Genomic DNA, 14521 nt, shown 5'->3' on the forward strand with positions numbered 1-14521 from the left:
TTTTTGTGTTGTTGCTGTTATGACTTTTCCCCCTTAGTAGCCTTTATTTTAGAAGGGTTTATTTAGAAAACCACAGGGTTTTCTAATCTACTTCCACAGGCTAGCAAACACCCTGGCTCTTCTGATATCCGGTCCTGGCACCAACTGGTGCGCACTGCCTGCCTAACTTCAGGGTTGGAACCCCAATCTAGGTCATTCACGACCTCCCGGCCCAGTCAGCTCAGGGGGTGTGGAGTGGCTCGCGACGCGCAACCGGAAGCCCGGGACGCGGCTCTGCCCCGAGCGTGGACCTACCCACTCTCAACGTCCAATCCTGCAGGACTCCGAAGCGAGTGACTGATTACAAATGCACGCAAGACGAGATAGCCGCGTAGACTTAACTTAGCGCATACACCCGCCAGTATGCCACCCGGAAAACAACAGCACCACCAGCCTCAGCAGGAACAGAAGCAGCAGCAGCAGCGGCAGCACGGCGACAAGGCGGGGCCAGGATGTTCAGGGCGGGGCCTAGAGGCTCCCTTCGCCGCCGGGAGTGGGCGGGCTGGGTGAGCGTGGGGCGGGGCCTAGAGGTTCCTTTGCCACCGGGAGTGGGCGGGCCGGGGTGAGCGTGGGGCGGGGCCTAGAGGCTCCCTTTGCCACCGGGAGTGGGCGGGCTGGGTGAGCGCGGGGCGGGGCCTAGAGGCTCCCTGCGCCGCCGGGAATGGGCGGGCCGGGGTGAGCGTGGGGCGGGGCCTAGAAGCTCCCTTCTCCGCCGGGAGTGGGCGGGCCGGGTGAGCGTGGGGCGGGGCCTAGAAGCTCCCTTCTCCGCCGGGAGTGGGCGGGCCGGGTGAGCGTGGGGCGGGGCCTAGAGAATCCCTTCCCCGCCGAGAGTGGGCGGGCCGGGTGAGCGTGGGCGGGGCCTCCTCCGCCTGGCGGGCCGCGCGCCACGACGTCTGGGGAGCGCGCGCGCCGCCGCGGGGCCGGGCGGAGCGTTGCTGGTGCTGGTGGCGTCCGGGGCTGGAGGCTTGGCGAAGAGGGCTTGCGGCGGCTTGTCGGGTTGTCGTTTCGTGGCTGCGGAGGCCGCCCGCTCCTGGTCATGAGAGGTCAGGCCTGGGGAAGGGCAGTGAGGCGGAGGGTTCCCGGGGAGAAGAGCCAAAGCTCGGACGTGGGTGGAGAACTCTGTCCTCGCGGATTCCGGAAGAGTTGGCGTTTACTTTTCTTTTTCCGCCTTTTCCCTTTTCTTGTTTATGTATGAAGGAGGGCAGGAAGGTAGTGGGCTTTTTTTTTTTTTTTTTTTTGTTTTTGTTTTTGTAGCAGAGACACAAACTGTCCTGTCCCAGGTCGCTCTTCAGAGAGAGAGAGAGGAGATGGAGCCGCCGTGGCTTCAGAGCCTCGCCAAAACGTCACACAGTAACTGCACGGTTTCAGGAGGCCCCGCGGTGTAGGCTCTGCGGACACCTCGTCCGTCCGGGAGCCACACTGGATCACGCAGGGATCTTGCCCTGCCCACAGCCTCTCTTCTGACACCCCTACCCCCGCCACACGCCGCTGATGGTGGCATTTTGATTCGGGAGGCTAACTCCTTATTTAGCCTAAGCATCACTAAGCAATAACATGGTGACTCTCCCTAAGGACCCCCGTTTCAAAGGTATCTTTTGAGAGGGGAAGTAATATTCTTGGTAGCGCCATCAATTACTGAGAACCATATTAGCTTTGGGAAGGCTATTTCAGCATAAAATGAAATGTGTGGGTCACCCAAATGAAATGTTTATTATCTTTGTTGATGCTTGATAAGGCACTGATTTTTTTCTTCTTAGCATTAGTGAATCTTAAAAAAAAATTACATTTATTTATTTAATGTGTGTGTGTGAGAGAGAGAGAGGACAACTTGTGGGAGTCAGTTCATACTTTTTCATCATATGGGTTTAGGGGATTTAACTCAGACCAGCGGTCTTGACTTGGCTGCAGTCCCGGACCTTTACTCACTGAGCCATCACACACACACACACACACACACACACACACTCAAACTCCTTAGCAAACTTTGCAGTGTGGACTCGACCACAGAGTACATGTGCCTACATGTTCAGTATGAGTTTTGCTCTTCATTTGGTACCTGCTGGGCACCCATTCATTCTTTGACTGTTTGCTCACGATGACTTTTGGCATTAGAGAAATCAAGACACCTGCAGTTGAAAAGCAAATGTTCACTAAATATGCTTTGTATTTTAAGTAGCCCCTAAGATTCAAAAGCCTTGGCAGTAGCAAAGACTGAAGGACAGAGGACCTGAAAATCCGTCTGTGACTATCACCTGCTCCTTAGGTGAGCAAAGGACACTTAATGACCGATACACTGCTTGTGCTTAACTTAAAAGGGTGCTTTCTGCTCTGTGATTTTATTTTTAAGGAGGAGGAGTCCTGAAGCAAAGACATCTTAGAGAAAAACTATTCAAGGGCCATGCAGGCCAGCTGTAACCAACTGCTCGACCCTCCAGGCAGTGCGCATGATAGAGATGCCTCAGCCTCCCAGTGTGTTCATCCGTCAAAATCCACAGAAGGCTCTCTTCACCCTGGAGATGTGCATATCCAGATAAACTCCGGACCTAAAGAATTTCCTGAAAATCCAAGCTCTAGAAATACAAGGTCAGGTGTCTGTACCTGTGCCCGTGGGTGTGTGCACAGTCGCTTCCGGAGTCACTCCCACAGTGAACCAAGGCCCCCTGATGACTTCGCCACAGAGTCTGGAGAACATGGAAGTGGCTCCTTCTCAGAATTCCGTTATCTCTTCAAGTGGTTGCAAAAAAGTCTTCCTTATATTTTGATTCTGGGTATTAAACTTGTTATGCAGCATATAACAGGTAGGAAATAAAACACTGACTAAATTGTTTCTCTTTTTATTGATAATTTTAACCTTTTAAAGCTTTTAAAGTTGTATATTTTAATTTATATTATTAGTGTATATAATCTTTTTTTCCCCTTTCTTTCAATTAACTAGAACTTATTTTCTAACAGGAATTTCTCTTGGAATTGGGCTGCTAACAACTTTTATGTATGCAAACAAAAGCATTGTAAATCAGGTTTTTCTAAGAGTAAGTATAACAAGCAACTAAATTATTAACTGTTTCTGTCTACAGAATTAGAGATAACTTTGAGAGAAGTAGAATTAACTTTGAAGAGGACTAGGAAGCAACAGGATGAGTTGTGATGTCCACCACATGCTTACTGTTGTCTTCTACATGATTTGGAATGAGTTGCCTGTCCTAGTTACCTCACCTTACTTTGTTGTTTGGTTCCTAATAAAGGAAACATAGATAACAGGATTAAAAGTCTTAGACTACACTATGTGACCAAGTTTGGCAAGGTCCTTTGTAATTTATGAGTTAATTATACTGAGTAGTATATTATTAAAAACTTTAGTTGAAGCTGGGTGTGGTGACGCAGAGAAACCCTGTGGGGGGAGCCAAGAGAGGGGGAGCAAAACAGGACAAATATAGGTGAAGGGGCTGGAGAGACGGCTCAGAGGTTAAGAGCACTGACTGCTCTTCCAAAGGTCCTGAGTTCAGTTCCCAGCAACCACATGGTGGCTCCCAACCATCTATAATGTGACCTGATGCCCTCTTCTGTTGTGCAGGTGTACATCCAGGCAAAGCACTGTGTACATAATAAAGAAATCTTAAAAACAACAACAACAAAACTTTAGTTGAGAGCCAGGCGAGGTGGTGCACGCCTTTAGTCCCAGCATTCAGGGATGCAGAGGCAGGCAGATCGCTGTGAGTTCAAGGACAGCCTGGTGTACAAATTGAGTCCAGGACAGCCAAGGCTACACAGAGAAACCCTGTCAGGAAAACCCAAAACCAAACAACAAAAAACCCAAAACTTAGTTGATGTACCATAAGATTTGAAATAGATAAAATGGAGCATTGAATAAACAAATGGGCATTGGTCATTTTAGTTATCTGAGACAGAGTCTCACTATGACTATCTGGTTGGCTTGGGATTCACTGTGGAGACCAGTCTGGCCTCAAACTCCAGAAATCCGCCTGCCTCTGCCTCTGCCTCCTAAGTGTTGGGATTAAAGGTGTGCGCTACTATGAGTGGCAGGTGTCTCTCATTTAAAAAAAAAAAAAGTTAAGCTCACAAAGTTTTTCTAACATAAAACTTTCAATCATATAAGTCAGTAGAAAAAATTCCAGGAGTCTATGAAATTTCACATTAAGAGAGGTCGTATCTTGGAATTTATAGTATAGCATATTAACAAAAATTTAGTGCATTGTTTAAAACTAGCACATGTCAGTAATCCTGGACATGGTAGTGTGTGCCTGTAATCCCAGAACTGGGGCTGCTGAGGGGGGAGTATTGGCCATGCATCCAGAGCCAGTCTGGAATATGTAGTGAGTACCAGGCTTGTGATACAGAATGAGACTGGGCATGGTGGTGCGCACCTGTAATCCCAGCACTCAGGAGGCAGAGGCAGGTGGATCTCTGTGAGTTCAAAGCCAGCCTGGTCTACAAAACAAGTCCAGGACAGCCAAGGCTACACAGAGAAACCGTCTCCAACACGCCCACCCTCAAACAAAAATAAAAAGAAACAACAAATACATTAGTATAAGATTGATTTAGTTTTGTAAACTTGTCCATTCCTAATGAGGTGTCTTTCACTTGTTTTATGTCTACCTTATCCACACATAGCCCAGAGTCAGTTTTATGTAGTGTTTTCAGTGTACCAGTTTTGACTGACAGTGGAATTTTCCACTTGGGGGTATCATGTTAATGCTCAAAAAGTTGCTCAGTTTTTGGATTAGGATGCTCAACTGTAAAACTTTGAATTAAACTAGTAATTAAAACTTCAATTTCAAAGATCAAAGTTACTGCATATTTATGAACTGATTTACTTTCATGTAGTTTTAAAATTTTTGGTTTTAGAAGAGAAAAAAAATAGCTGCACAGGTAAAGGTTGCTTTGAGCAGGTCCCTTATATCATTATGGAGATCGGCCCCTTTGACTCGTAGGTCCTGTGATTTTTACATTTTTTGAGAGGGTGGTGCTTTGAAACAGAGTCTCTCTACCTAGCCCTGGTTGTCCTGGATCTCTACATAGACCAGGCTGGCCTCAACCTCCCAGAGATCTGTTTCCTCAGTGGTGGAATTAAAGGTGTGTGCCACCATGCCCAGCTTACATTTAAAATTTTTGTTTAGAGTTCTGTTTTGTTACTTAAAGAACAATTGACAAAAACAGTGGCTGTGATGATGAACAACTCAGCAGGTAGTCTGTATTTTATTAAGACTAAAAAAAAATATTCTAAGGTAATAAATTGGTCATCAAAGAAAAATCATATTTGATGTTACTTAAAATTCCAGCCTAACACAACACAATAAATTACAAAATTGTTTCTTTTTCAGGAACGGTCATCAAAGATTGAGTGTGCTTGGTTATTGGTGTTCCTGGCAGGCTCTTCTCTTCTTCTGTATTACACCTTTCATTCTCAGTCACTTTATTACAGGTGAGCAGAGGGCCTGGCATCCGGCTGGTTATCATCTATCCCACCACTGTACTTTGCGTCTATCTTACTTGCACATAATGCTCATTATAGTTCAGATTTCAGTTGTCTCCCTTCATGACTGACAGACTTGTATCTGCAGTACCTTGGCACATAGCATGTGCTCAATAAGTACTTTTTGAGAAGTGGATTTCTGTCGAGTCAGTTTTTGTTTTCTCTTTTGGGGATAGGATCTCACTGTGTAGTCCAGGGTGCCCTCCAACTTTGCAGCCTCTCAAATGTGGCAGATAGAAGTGTGTGCCACTCACACAGCTTATTATCTGTTTGTATTTTATATCCATTGTTTTTTTTCTGTGAGTATGTCTGTGTGAGGGTGTTTGATCCCCTGGAACAGAAGTTACAGACAGTTGTGAGCTGCCAAGTGGGTACTGGGAATTGAGCCCTGGTCCTCTGGAAGAACAGCCAGTGTTCTTAATGGCCAAGCCATCTGTCCAGCCCCCAATCACACAGTTTTAATCAGTATTTATTCAGTGCCACTAGATGATTATTATCAAACTTCGTTTCTTTCTTTTCTTCTCTCTTTTTTTTTTTGTTTTTTGTTTGTTTGTTTGTTTGTTTTTGTTTTTGTTTTTTGTTTTTCGAGACAGGGTTTCTCTGTGTAGCCTTGGCTGTCCCGGACTCCCTTGTAGACCAGGCTAGCCTTGAACTCACATTGATCCGCCTGCCTCTGCCTCCCAAGTGCTGGGATTAAAGACCAGCGCCACCACTGCCCGGCTTCTTCTTTTTTTTTTAATTATTTATTTTTATTGTATGTGCATTGGTGTTTTGCCTGCATGTATGTATGTATGTATGTATGTATGTATGTATGTGTGGGTGGGTGTCAGATATTGGGGTTACAGTTGTGAGCTGTCATGTGGGTGCTGGAAATTGAATCTGGGTCCTTTGGAAGAGTAGTCAGTGCTCTTAACTGCTGAGCCACCTCTCCAGCCCCCAAACTTTGTTCTAAAAAAGAATCATTAAAACACATGTTAACATGCATTTTCATGTCAGATATTCTGAATTTTCAGCTTTAATCAGATAATTAGAAGGTCTAGGTTCAGTAGAATTGATATGGACAAATCTGAGCTGTAATGACTCAGAATGGCTGTGAGGCAAGGACGACCTCTGGGCGTGGAAAGGCAGCTTCATGGTTAAGAGTACCTGCCACGTTTCCACAGCACACTCGTTTCAGGGGATCTGAGGATCTGATGCACTCAGCCATGCATATACCATTCCCTCACCACACACAAACACATAATTTTAAATTAGGCATTATCATAATATATGTTTGGTACTTAAAAATCAGAAGACTGCCTGGGCATAGGCTATAAAGCCAGTGAGGCCAGACTAGGTAGCATAGTGATACCCCATCTGAAAGAACACATAACATGGAAGGGGCCCACGGTCTGTACAGGACCAGCCAGGGAAAGGGAGTTTAGATGGGGGAGGTGGTCCAGTGCTGGACATGAAAGGAGGCCACGCCTCTGGCTTAGTGGACCTACTATAGGAGGATATAGGCCACGCCTCTGACTTAGTGGACCTACTATAGGAGGATATAGGCCACGCCTCTGGCTTAGTGGACCTACTATAGGAGGATATAGGCCACGCCTCTGACTTAGTGGACCTACTATAGGAGGATATAGGCCACGCCTCTGACTTAGTGGACCTACTATAGGAGGATATAGGCCACGCCTCTGGCTTAGTGGACCTACTATAGGAGGATATAGGCCACGCCTCTGGCTTAGTGGACCTACTATAGGAGGATATAGGCCACGCCTCTGACTTAGTGGACCTACTATAGGAGGATATAGGCCACGCCTCTGACTTAGTGGACCTACTATAGGAGGATATAGGCCACGCCTCTGGCTTAGTGGACCTACTATAGGAGGATATAGGCCACGCCTCTGACTTAGTGGACCTACTATAGGAGGATATAGGCCACGCCTCTGGCTTAGTGGACCTACTATAGGAGGATATAGGCCACGCCTCTGGCTTAGTGGACCTACTATAGGAGGATATAGGCCACGCCTCTGGCTTAGTGGACCTACTATAGGAGGATATAGGCCACGCCTCTGGCTTAGTGGACCTACTATAGGAGGATATAGGTAGCTGCTTGGAAAGGACAGGCTGGAGTAGATTTCAGTGCTAGACACTTAACTATCTGAAACATGCACAACACTGCAGCAATCCTTTACCGATACTCTACATTGTATGTTGCTTTCATAAATGTTTATGCTTTTCTCTTGGTAGCTTAATTTTCTTAAATCCTACCCTCGATCAGTTGAGCTTCTGGGAAGTTCTTTGGATTGTTGGAATTACAGACTTCATTCTGAAATTCTTTTTCATGGGTTTAAAATGCCTAATTTTATTGGTGCCTTCTTTCATCATGCCTTTTAAATCAAAGGTAAGAAACTAATGCTTATTGGAATGATGTTAGCAAAACCATTAATGCTAGTTAGTCTTCATTTAAATGTCTTAGTTTAGAGGCCAGAAGAGAGCATCAGATACCTGGGGGCTGGAGTTAGACGCATTTGTAAGCTGCCTAAAGTGGGTATTGGGAGCCTAACTCAGCTCCTCTGGAAGAGCAAGATGTGCTTTTAACTGCAGAGTCATCTTTCCCACACCTAAATAACCAAGTCTTAGTAACTTTTTTGGGGGGAGGGGGTTTTCAAGACAGGATTTCTCTGTGTAGCCTTGGACTCTCTTTGTAGACCAGGCTGGCCTCGAACTCAACAAAGATCCTGCCTCTGCCTGCTGGGATTAAAGGAATGCACCATCATGCCTGCCTTATCAGCCTTTTTAAATACTTCTACCTGGCAACCATTTGCTCAAATACATCAACTGATATTACTAACTTAATTTGCTAGAATCAGGATTATATTTGCTTTGGAGTAATTGAAAACTCAAAGCCGGGCGTGGTGGCGCACGCCTTTAATCCCAGCACTCGGGAGGCAGAGGCAGGCGGATCACTGTGAGTTCGAGGCCAGCCTGGTCTACAAAGTGAGTCCAGGATGGCCAAGGCTACACAGAGAAACCCTGTCTCGAAAAACCAAAAAAAAAAAAAAAAAAAAAAAGAATTGAAAACTCAATCTTCACATCATCTATGGGAAAATTCTAGATTTTTACTTGTTTTTCTCCAAGGCGTTGCCGTTGATAAACATGTACATAATCAGTCGCTCAGTGACTTGTTATTAGGGGCGAGGTTTCGCCCTGTCGCCTGAGCTGGTCTGGAACTCACAGCAGTCCTGCTGCCTTGGCCTCTTAAATGCTGGGTTATAAGTATGAATCACTATACCCAAGCTTAGAAATTAAAGTTTTTCTTTCCTGTTTATTTTGTCTGTACTGCTCCACCACGTGAGCTCTGGAGATTAGCTCTGGGTCATCTCACCAGCCCAACAGAACCAAGCCATGAAATGACAGTGGTATGTGAATGCTTAGGTTAGACTGTCAGTGTTAATTATAAATCTGAAATATAGTTTCAATTATTGTGATTAATGCATTATATACTTAGGATGCTTTCTCAATATTAACTGTGCTGTGTATTTAATACTTTGGATAGCTGAATTTATCTTTCCCTTCCTTTTTTAGGGTTATTGGTACATGCTTTTAGAAGAGTTATGTCAGTATTACCGAATTTTTGTCCCCATTCCAGTTTGGTGTCGGTACCTTATAAGCTATGGGGAGTTTGGTAGGGTAACTGGATGGAGTCTTGGGATATTGCTGGCTTTACTCTACCTCATACTAAAAGTAAGTAACATTATAACCCTGGCAGAGCGACTCCCATAATAACTGCTGGCTTTACATTACTACTAAGCTGCCTCAAAACTTATCTTCATAGCACCAGTTGAAAGTGATGGCAGACTCCTAACCTATTTAGAAATGTAGCGCTGGCATATACCTGCAATCCCAGCTACAAAGGAGGCTAAGACAGGAAAACTGAGGTTGCCAGCGTTGGCAACCTAGTAAGCCCTTCCCTCAATAAAGAGAGTGACCAGGAAGGAGTAGAAGGAACAGGTGGTCTGGGGAGTGGGGGACTGCATTGGTTCTTGTCTTGTTGCCCAGGGTGCCTTGGCCTCCTAAGGAGCTGAGACAGAAAGTACCTGCCACTGTGCCAAGCTGTGGGCCTCAGGCTTTGTTGAGTAGACTAACATCCATGTGAAATCTAGGGGAGATAAGTAGAAAAGACACTAAGCCTCCGCATTAGTACCATTTGTAATAGTCGTAGTTCTCAAACCAGTGGAGTATCTTGCCCTCTGTCCTTTCTGCCTGGTCCCTTCAACTCAGTCCTTTATTAAACTTTTAAATTGTGTGTGTCATTGAGATGGGCTCTCACATGTACCTCTGGGTGTCCTGGAACTCGTTTTGTAGACCATACTGGCTTCCAACTCTGAGATCTGCCTGCCTCTGCCTCCAGAGTGCTGAGATTAAAGGTGTGTGCCAACACTGCCCCACAAAACTTTCAAATCTAAATGCCAAGAATATTTGAATCAAATGAAGCTGATCTCTTTTCCCTTTTTCCTCCCATCCCCATTACTATTTTGTGCATATGAGTGTTTTCCTCAGATTTGTTTATGTAGCACATAAGTGCAGTGTCCACGGAGGCCAGAAGAGGGTGACATCCCCTGGGAATGGAATTACACATGACTGGTTGAGAGCCTCTACATGGGTCCCCTATGGGTGCTAGGGATGTACTGGAGAGCAGCCAGCGTTCTTAACCGCTGCAGTGTCTTTGACATAGGTTTATTTGTCTTAATTAAATTGTAGCTTTAGCTTGAGAGGTGGCTCAAATCTATGCACTAGTTTATTAAACCTGAAATAGCTTTATGATTGGATGACTAGCTGTGGCATACAGTGAAGTCTAGGTTAGGTGGGAATTGAAATTCACCTTTGATATTTAGATTTAGCATACAGAGGTTCTGAATTACTAAACTGTCTCTTCCTCTTTTAGCTTTTGGACTTTTTTGGACATTTGAAAACTTTCAGACAGGTTTTGCGAGTCTTTTTTACGCGACCAGTAAGTACTTTTTATCAGTTAAGGGAAACACTTGTTCTGTGCTTCACTCTTCTTTCTTTAGTAGAGATTCAAGTAGAAGTTCATGCGCGGTCTCTCTTCTACTTTGACATTCTTTTCTAGCATTCGGGCATATGTGCTGTTACACAATTTCTTAAATTCACTACCCAGCAGTTATTTCAGTGTGTGTGTATCAGGATGCCCATTTCCCTTGCAGTTACTGTGTTATTTTGGATCTGGGGCGCAGTGGTAGATACTTACATAGCCTGTACAAGGAAGCACAGAAGCACATCTATTGGACATCTTTTAGGATTTATAAACACACTTCAAAAACCTTGGCATAGGCCAGGCATGGTGGCACACACTTTTAATCCACTCAGGAGGCAGAGGCAGGCGGATCACTGTGAGTTCGAGGCCAGCCTGGTCTACAAAGCGAGTCCAGGACAGCCAAGCTCACACATAGAAACCCTGTCTCAAAAAACAAACAAAAAACCAAAACAAACAAACAAACAAACCTTGGCACTGACTTTTGTTCCTTTTTTAAAAACAAAGTTAGTTTATTTTTAAACATGTATTTATTATATATACAGTATTTTGCCTGAAAAGGGCACCAGATCTCATTATAGATGGCTGTGAGCCACCATGTGGGTGCTGGGAATTGAACTCAGGACCTCTGGAAGAGCAGTCAGTGTGCTTATCCTCTGAGCCATCTCTCCTTTTCCTTTTTTAATCCATAGGTGTTTGCTTTGTGTATTTTCACTAACATTCCCTATTCCATTCGTATGAAAACACTGAGTATAATTTTAAGGACAACTCAGTAAAAATCATATTCTTTGTAGTTTTCTTACTAAAGGAAATTTCCTATCACTCAATTTTTAAAATTTTAAATTTTTTATTTTTTGAGACAGGGTTTCTCTGTGTAGCCTTGGCTGACCTGGACTCGCTTTGTAGACCAGGCTGGCCTCGAACTCACAGTGATCCGCCTGCCTCTGCCTCCCGAGTGCTGGGATTACAGGAGTGTGCTACCATGCCCAGCCTCCTATTATTCAAATTCTGTATTTGGAAATTAAGTATTGTAGGTAGACACTGTACCAGCAGCTGTACCCCTATCCATAGCATGCTATTACAAGTTTTTAGGAGGGATAGGAATGGGAGTGGAAGAGCCTCTGATCCCAGGGTTAAAGGTGAAAGGCTAGCTTGAGCACTTCAGCAAGTCTGGGGGAGGGGAAGGGAAGTAAAAGGAAAAACTTACCTGTAGAATAGTCCAAGCTAACTGGCTAGGGGATATTTTCTTTAACATAATGATATAAAAGCCTTTGATCCCAGCACTTGGGAAGAAGAGACAGGTGGATCTCTGTGAGTTAAGGCCAGCCATGGTCAGCTGCTCTTAACCACTGAGCCAGCTCTCCAGCCTGGCCAAAAATGGTAATCTAAGATCTTGTCAGCCTAACTATCTGCAGTGTGTTCCGCAAAATAACACTTCTTTGGAGGGAAGTTGGCATCAAGACCATCTAAATAGTATCTGGACTTGATTCTGAAATCTATAATATCACCGGTTTTAAATTTCATAAATAGTTTTATCCTTGAGTTTTAGTTTGATTTTGTTAGCCCACCATAGCAAACACCCGTCTTGCCTTATATGTTTCTGTGAAAGCACTCAGGAGTGGTCCACCACCTTTCCCCTTCAGATCCACAGAAAGCTTTCATTGTTCTTAACTATCATGTATCATTAAATCCTGCTGACTTTAAAAAAAAAAAAAAACTCATGATCTTAAAGAGCTCATATGATTTTCAGGACTTTAGAATGAATCCCATCTATATGTCTGATGACTGGGCCTACTAAATCAATTTTCAGTGTGGGCTTCGAACATGTACTACACCAAGCCATACCCCAACCAGATATGTACTAACCCTCCCCCCTCCTTCTTGGTTTTTTGAGACAGGGTTTCTCTGTGTAGCCCTGACTGTCCTGGACTCTCTTTGTAGACCAGGCAGGCCTCAAACTCACCAATCTGCCTGCCTCTGCCTCCCAAGTGCTGGGTTTAAAGGCATGCACCAACACACCCAGCTCAGATATGTATTTCAAAATCAAACTCTCCCCAGGAATTACTTTTAACAGAATTTGTCTCCATAGAGTTATGGAGTGCCTGCCAGCAAGAGACAGTGTTCCGATATGGATGGTGTTTGTTCCATATGTCAAGCTGAATTTCAGAAGCCAGTTCTTCTCATTTGTCAGGTAAGATTCCTAAGCAAACTACACATAGCATTTTCCTGACATGTGAAAATCATGTTTGTTTGTTACATAGCAGTGACAGTAATATTTATGGAAGGTTGCATTCCAGGTAAATCCTGTTAGCTTAGTCAGGATGAAGGATGTGGTAGTGTCTAAATCATGCCCCTTAGGTTCTGATGACTTGTGCAGAGGAGCATATGAAAGGGGAGGAATTTGGTCAGCAACTTAAGATACCAGAGCAGCTGGTAAACAGGCTCCCTTTCTAACTGGGTACTAGTCTTGTTGAGCAGCCACAGCACTGGCTGGGAAAATAGCTAAGTAGTTAAGAGTCAAAATACTGGTGGTGGCTCAGCAATTAACACAGTTACTTTCTCATTTGTAAACTGTGGGGCCTGAAGCTCTCAGAAATGTGAGCCCCTAGAGTGTGACTTGTAAGATCCGCTTCTTGCTTCTCTTACAGCATATATTCTGTGAAGAATGCATTACCTTATGGTTTAACAGAGAGAAAACTTGTCCACTGTGCAGAACTGTGATCTCAGAACGTATAAACAAATGGAAAGATGGAGCCACTTCATCTCACCTTCAGATGTACTAAGTTGTACAAACTATCAAGGCCTCAAGACACTAGTTTTATCTGGTTTGGTAACTATTGATACAGGCATCACAAATGGTTCCCAGGAGTAGGATAATTTTTTTCAAGGTGATTTTAGGGTATCACAAGACATATATTTGTAGTTCAGTTTCTCAAAAGATTAAGTGCAAGGGCCCTGCACTTTTAACTATATGTTCAATTTAATAAATATGCAACTTTTATTCCACTTATTTGACAGATAATTGCAGTGTTAAATTGGAAATGTGTTTTCTTGTCAATAATACCCAAACAGCAATTAGAAACTAGAATTAGCCATTTAAAGGGGTGCAGGTACTGCTTCCTGACATGGTTTTCAGAATAAAGATTTTGCATAGTATTTTAAGATACATAGTATCTGAGATGAGACAATTTTCATCAGACTTTTATAATTCCCATTCTAAAAAGGCTTAAAATTTTCATAAAATTGTATTTTTAAATGAAAGTTCTAAATGCTATATTTTACCGATAACAATCACATTTTCTAAGTGAAGATTTACTGAGGATATATTTTAATACTGTATTATGCTCTATAATTAATGACTAGTAATCAGTGAGAATAAATGATTGAGATTCATTCACTTGTGGACCTCTTCTCTGCTCCTTGCATTACCTGTAGTGTGCAGTCCTGTGTTTTGTGCAGTGTCATGTAATAACCTTAAGTAACTATTTATTAAGAAGAATCGGGAATCCAACATGTCTAGAGGGCTGCTATTGCTAACTGACATAAATCAAAGAAGTGTCCTCCGATCTCCACATACCCAGAGGTGTTGGCACACCCCTCTAATCCCAGGACTTGGGAGGTAAAGGCAAGCAGATCTCTGAGTTTAAAGCTAGACTGGTCTACACAGTAAGTTCCAGACCATATACTAAGGCTACATAAAGAGATCTTATCTCAAAACAAAACCCAGAAAAATGTAATAAAGTTACAACACTCATTATCAGTAATGAACTGAGGCATTTCTCTTGCTTCTGTCTTCTCTGCTTTCATCTCAAGGTAGAAGATTAATTAATTCTGTGAATTCAATTCATACCCTCTAAACGATTACTGTACCAGCCTTAAGAAATGCTGCTAGGGGCTAGAGCAATGATGCAACAGTTAAGAGCACAAACTGTTCTTCCAGAGACCTGGGA

General features: G+C 43.8%; 1 protein-coding gene across 1 annotated transcript; it reads left to right on the top strand.

Annotated features, from left to right (window-relative positions):
- The first annotated feature begins 921 nt into the window (after positions 1 to 921).
- Rnft1 (ring finger protein, transmembrane 1) lies at positions 922 to 13964 on the top strand. The gene is made up of 9 exons (XM_051158212.1): positions 922 to 1082; positions 2390 to 2837; positions 2992 to 3068; positions 5379 to 5479; positions 7766 to 7919; positions 9104 to 9262; positions 10464 to 10529; positions 12661 to 12762; positions 13220 to 13964. Exons 2-9 carry the CDS (start codon positions 2438 to 2440, stop codon positions 13352 to 13354), a joined length of 1194 nt encoding a protein of 397 aa, XP_051014169.1. The 5' UTR covers positions 922 to 1082; positions 2390 to 2437; the 3' UTR covers positions 13355 to 13964.
- The last annotated feature ends 557 nt before the right edge of the window (positions 13965 to 14521 follow it).

Source organism: Acomys russatus, chromosome 16 (genome assembly GCF_903995435.1).
Source record: "Acomys russatus chromosome 16, mAcoRus1.1, whole genome shotgun sequence".
NCBI lineage: Eukaryota > Metazoa > Chordata > Mammalia > Rodentia > Muridae > Acomys > Acomys russatus.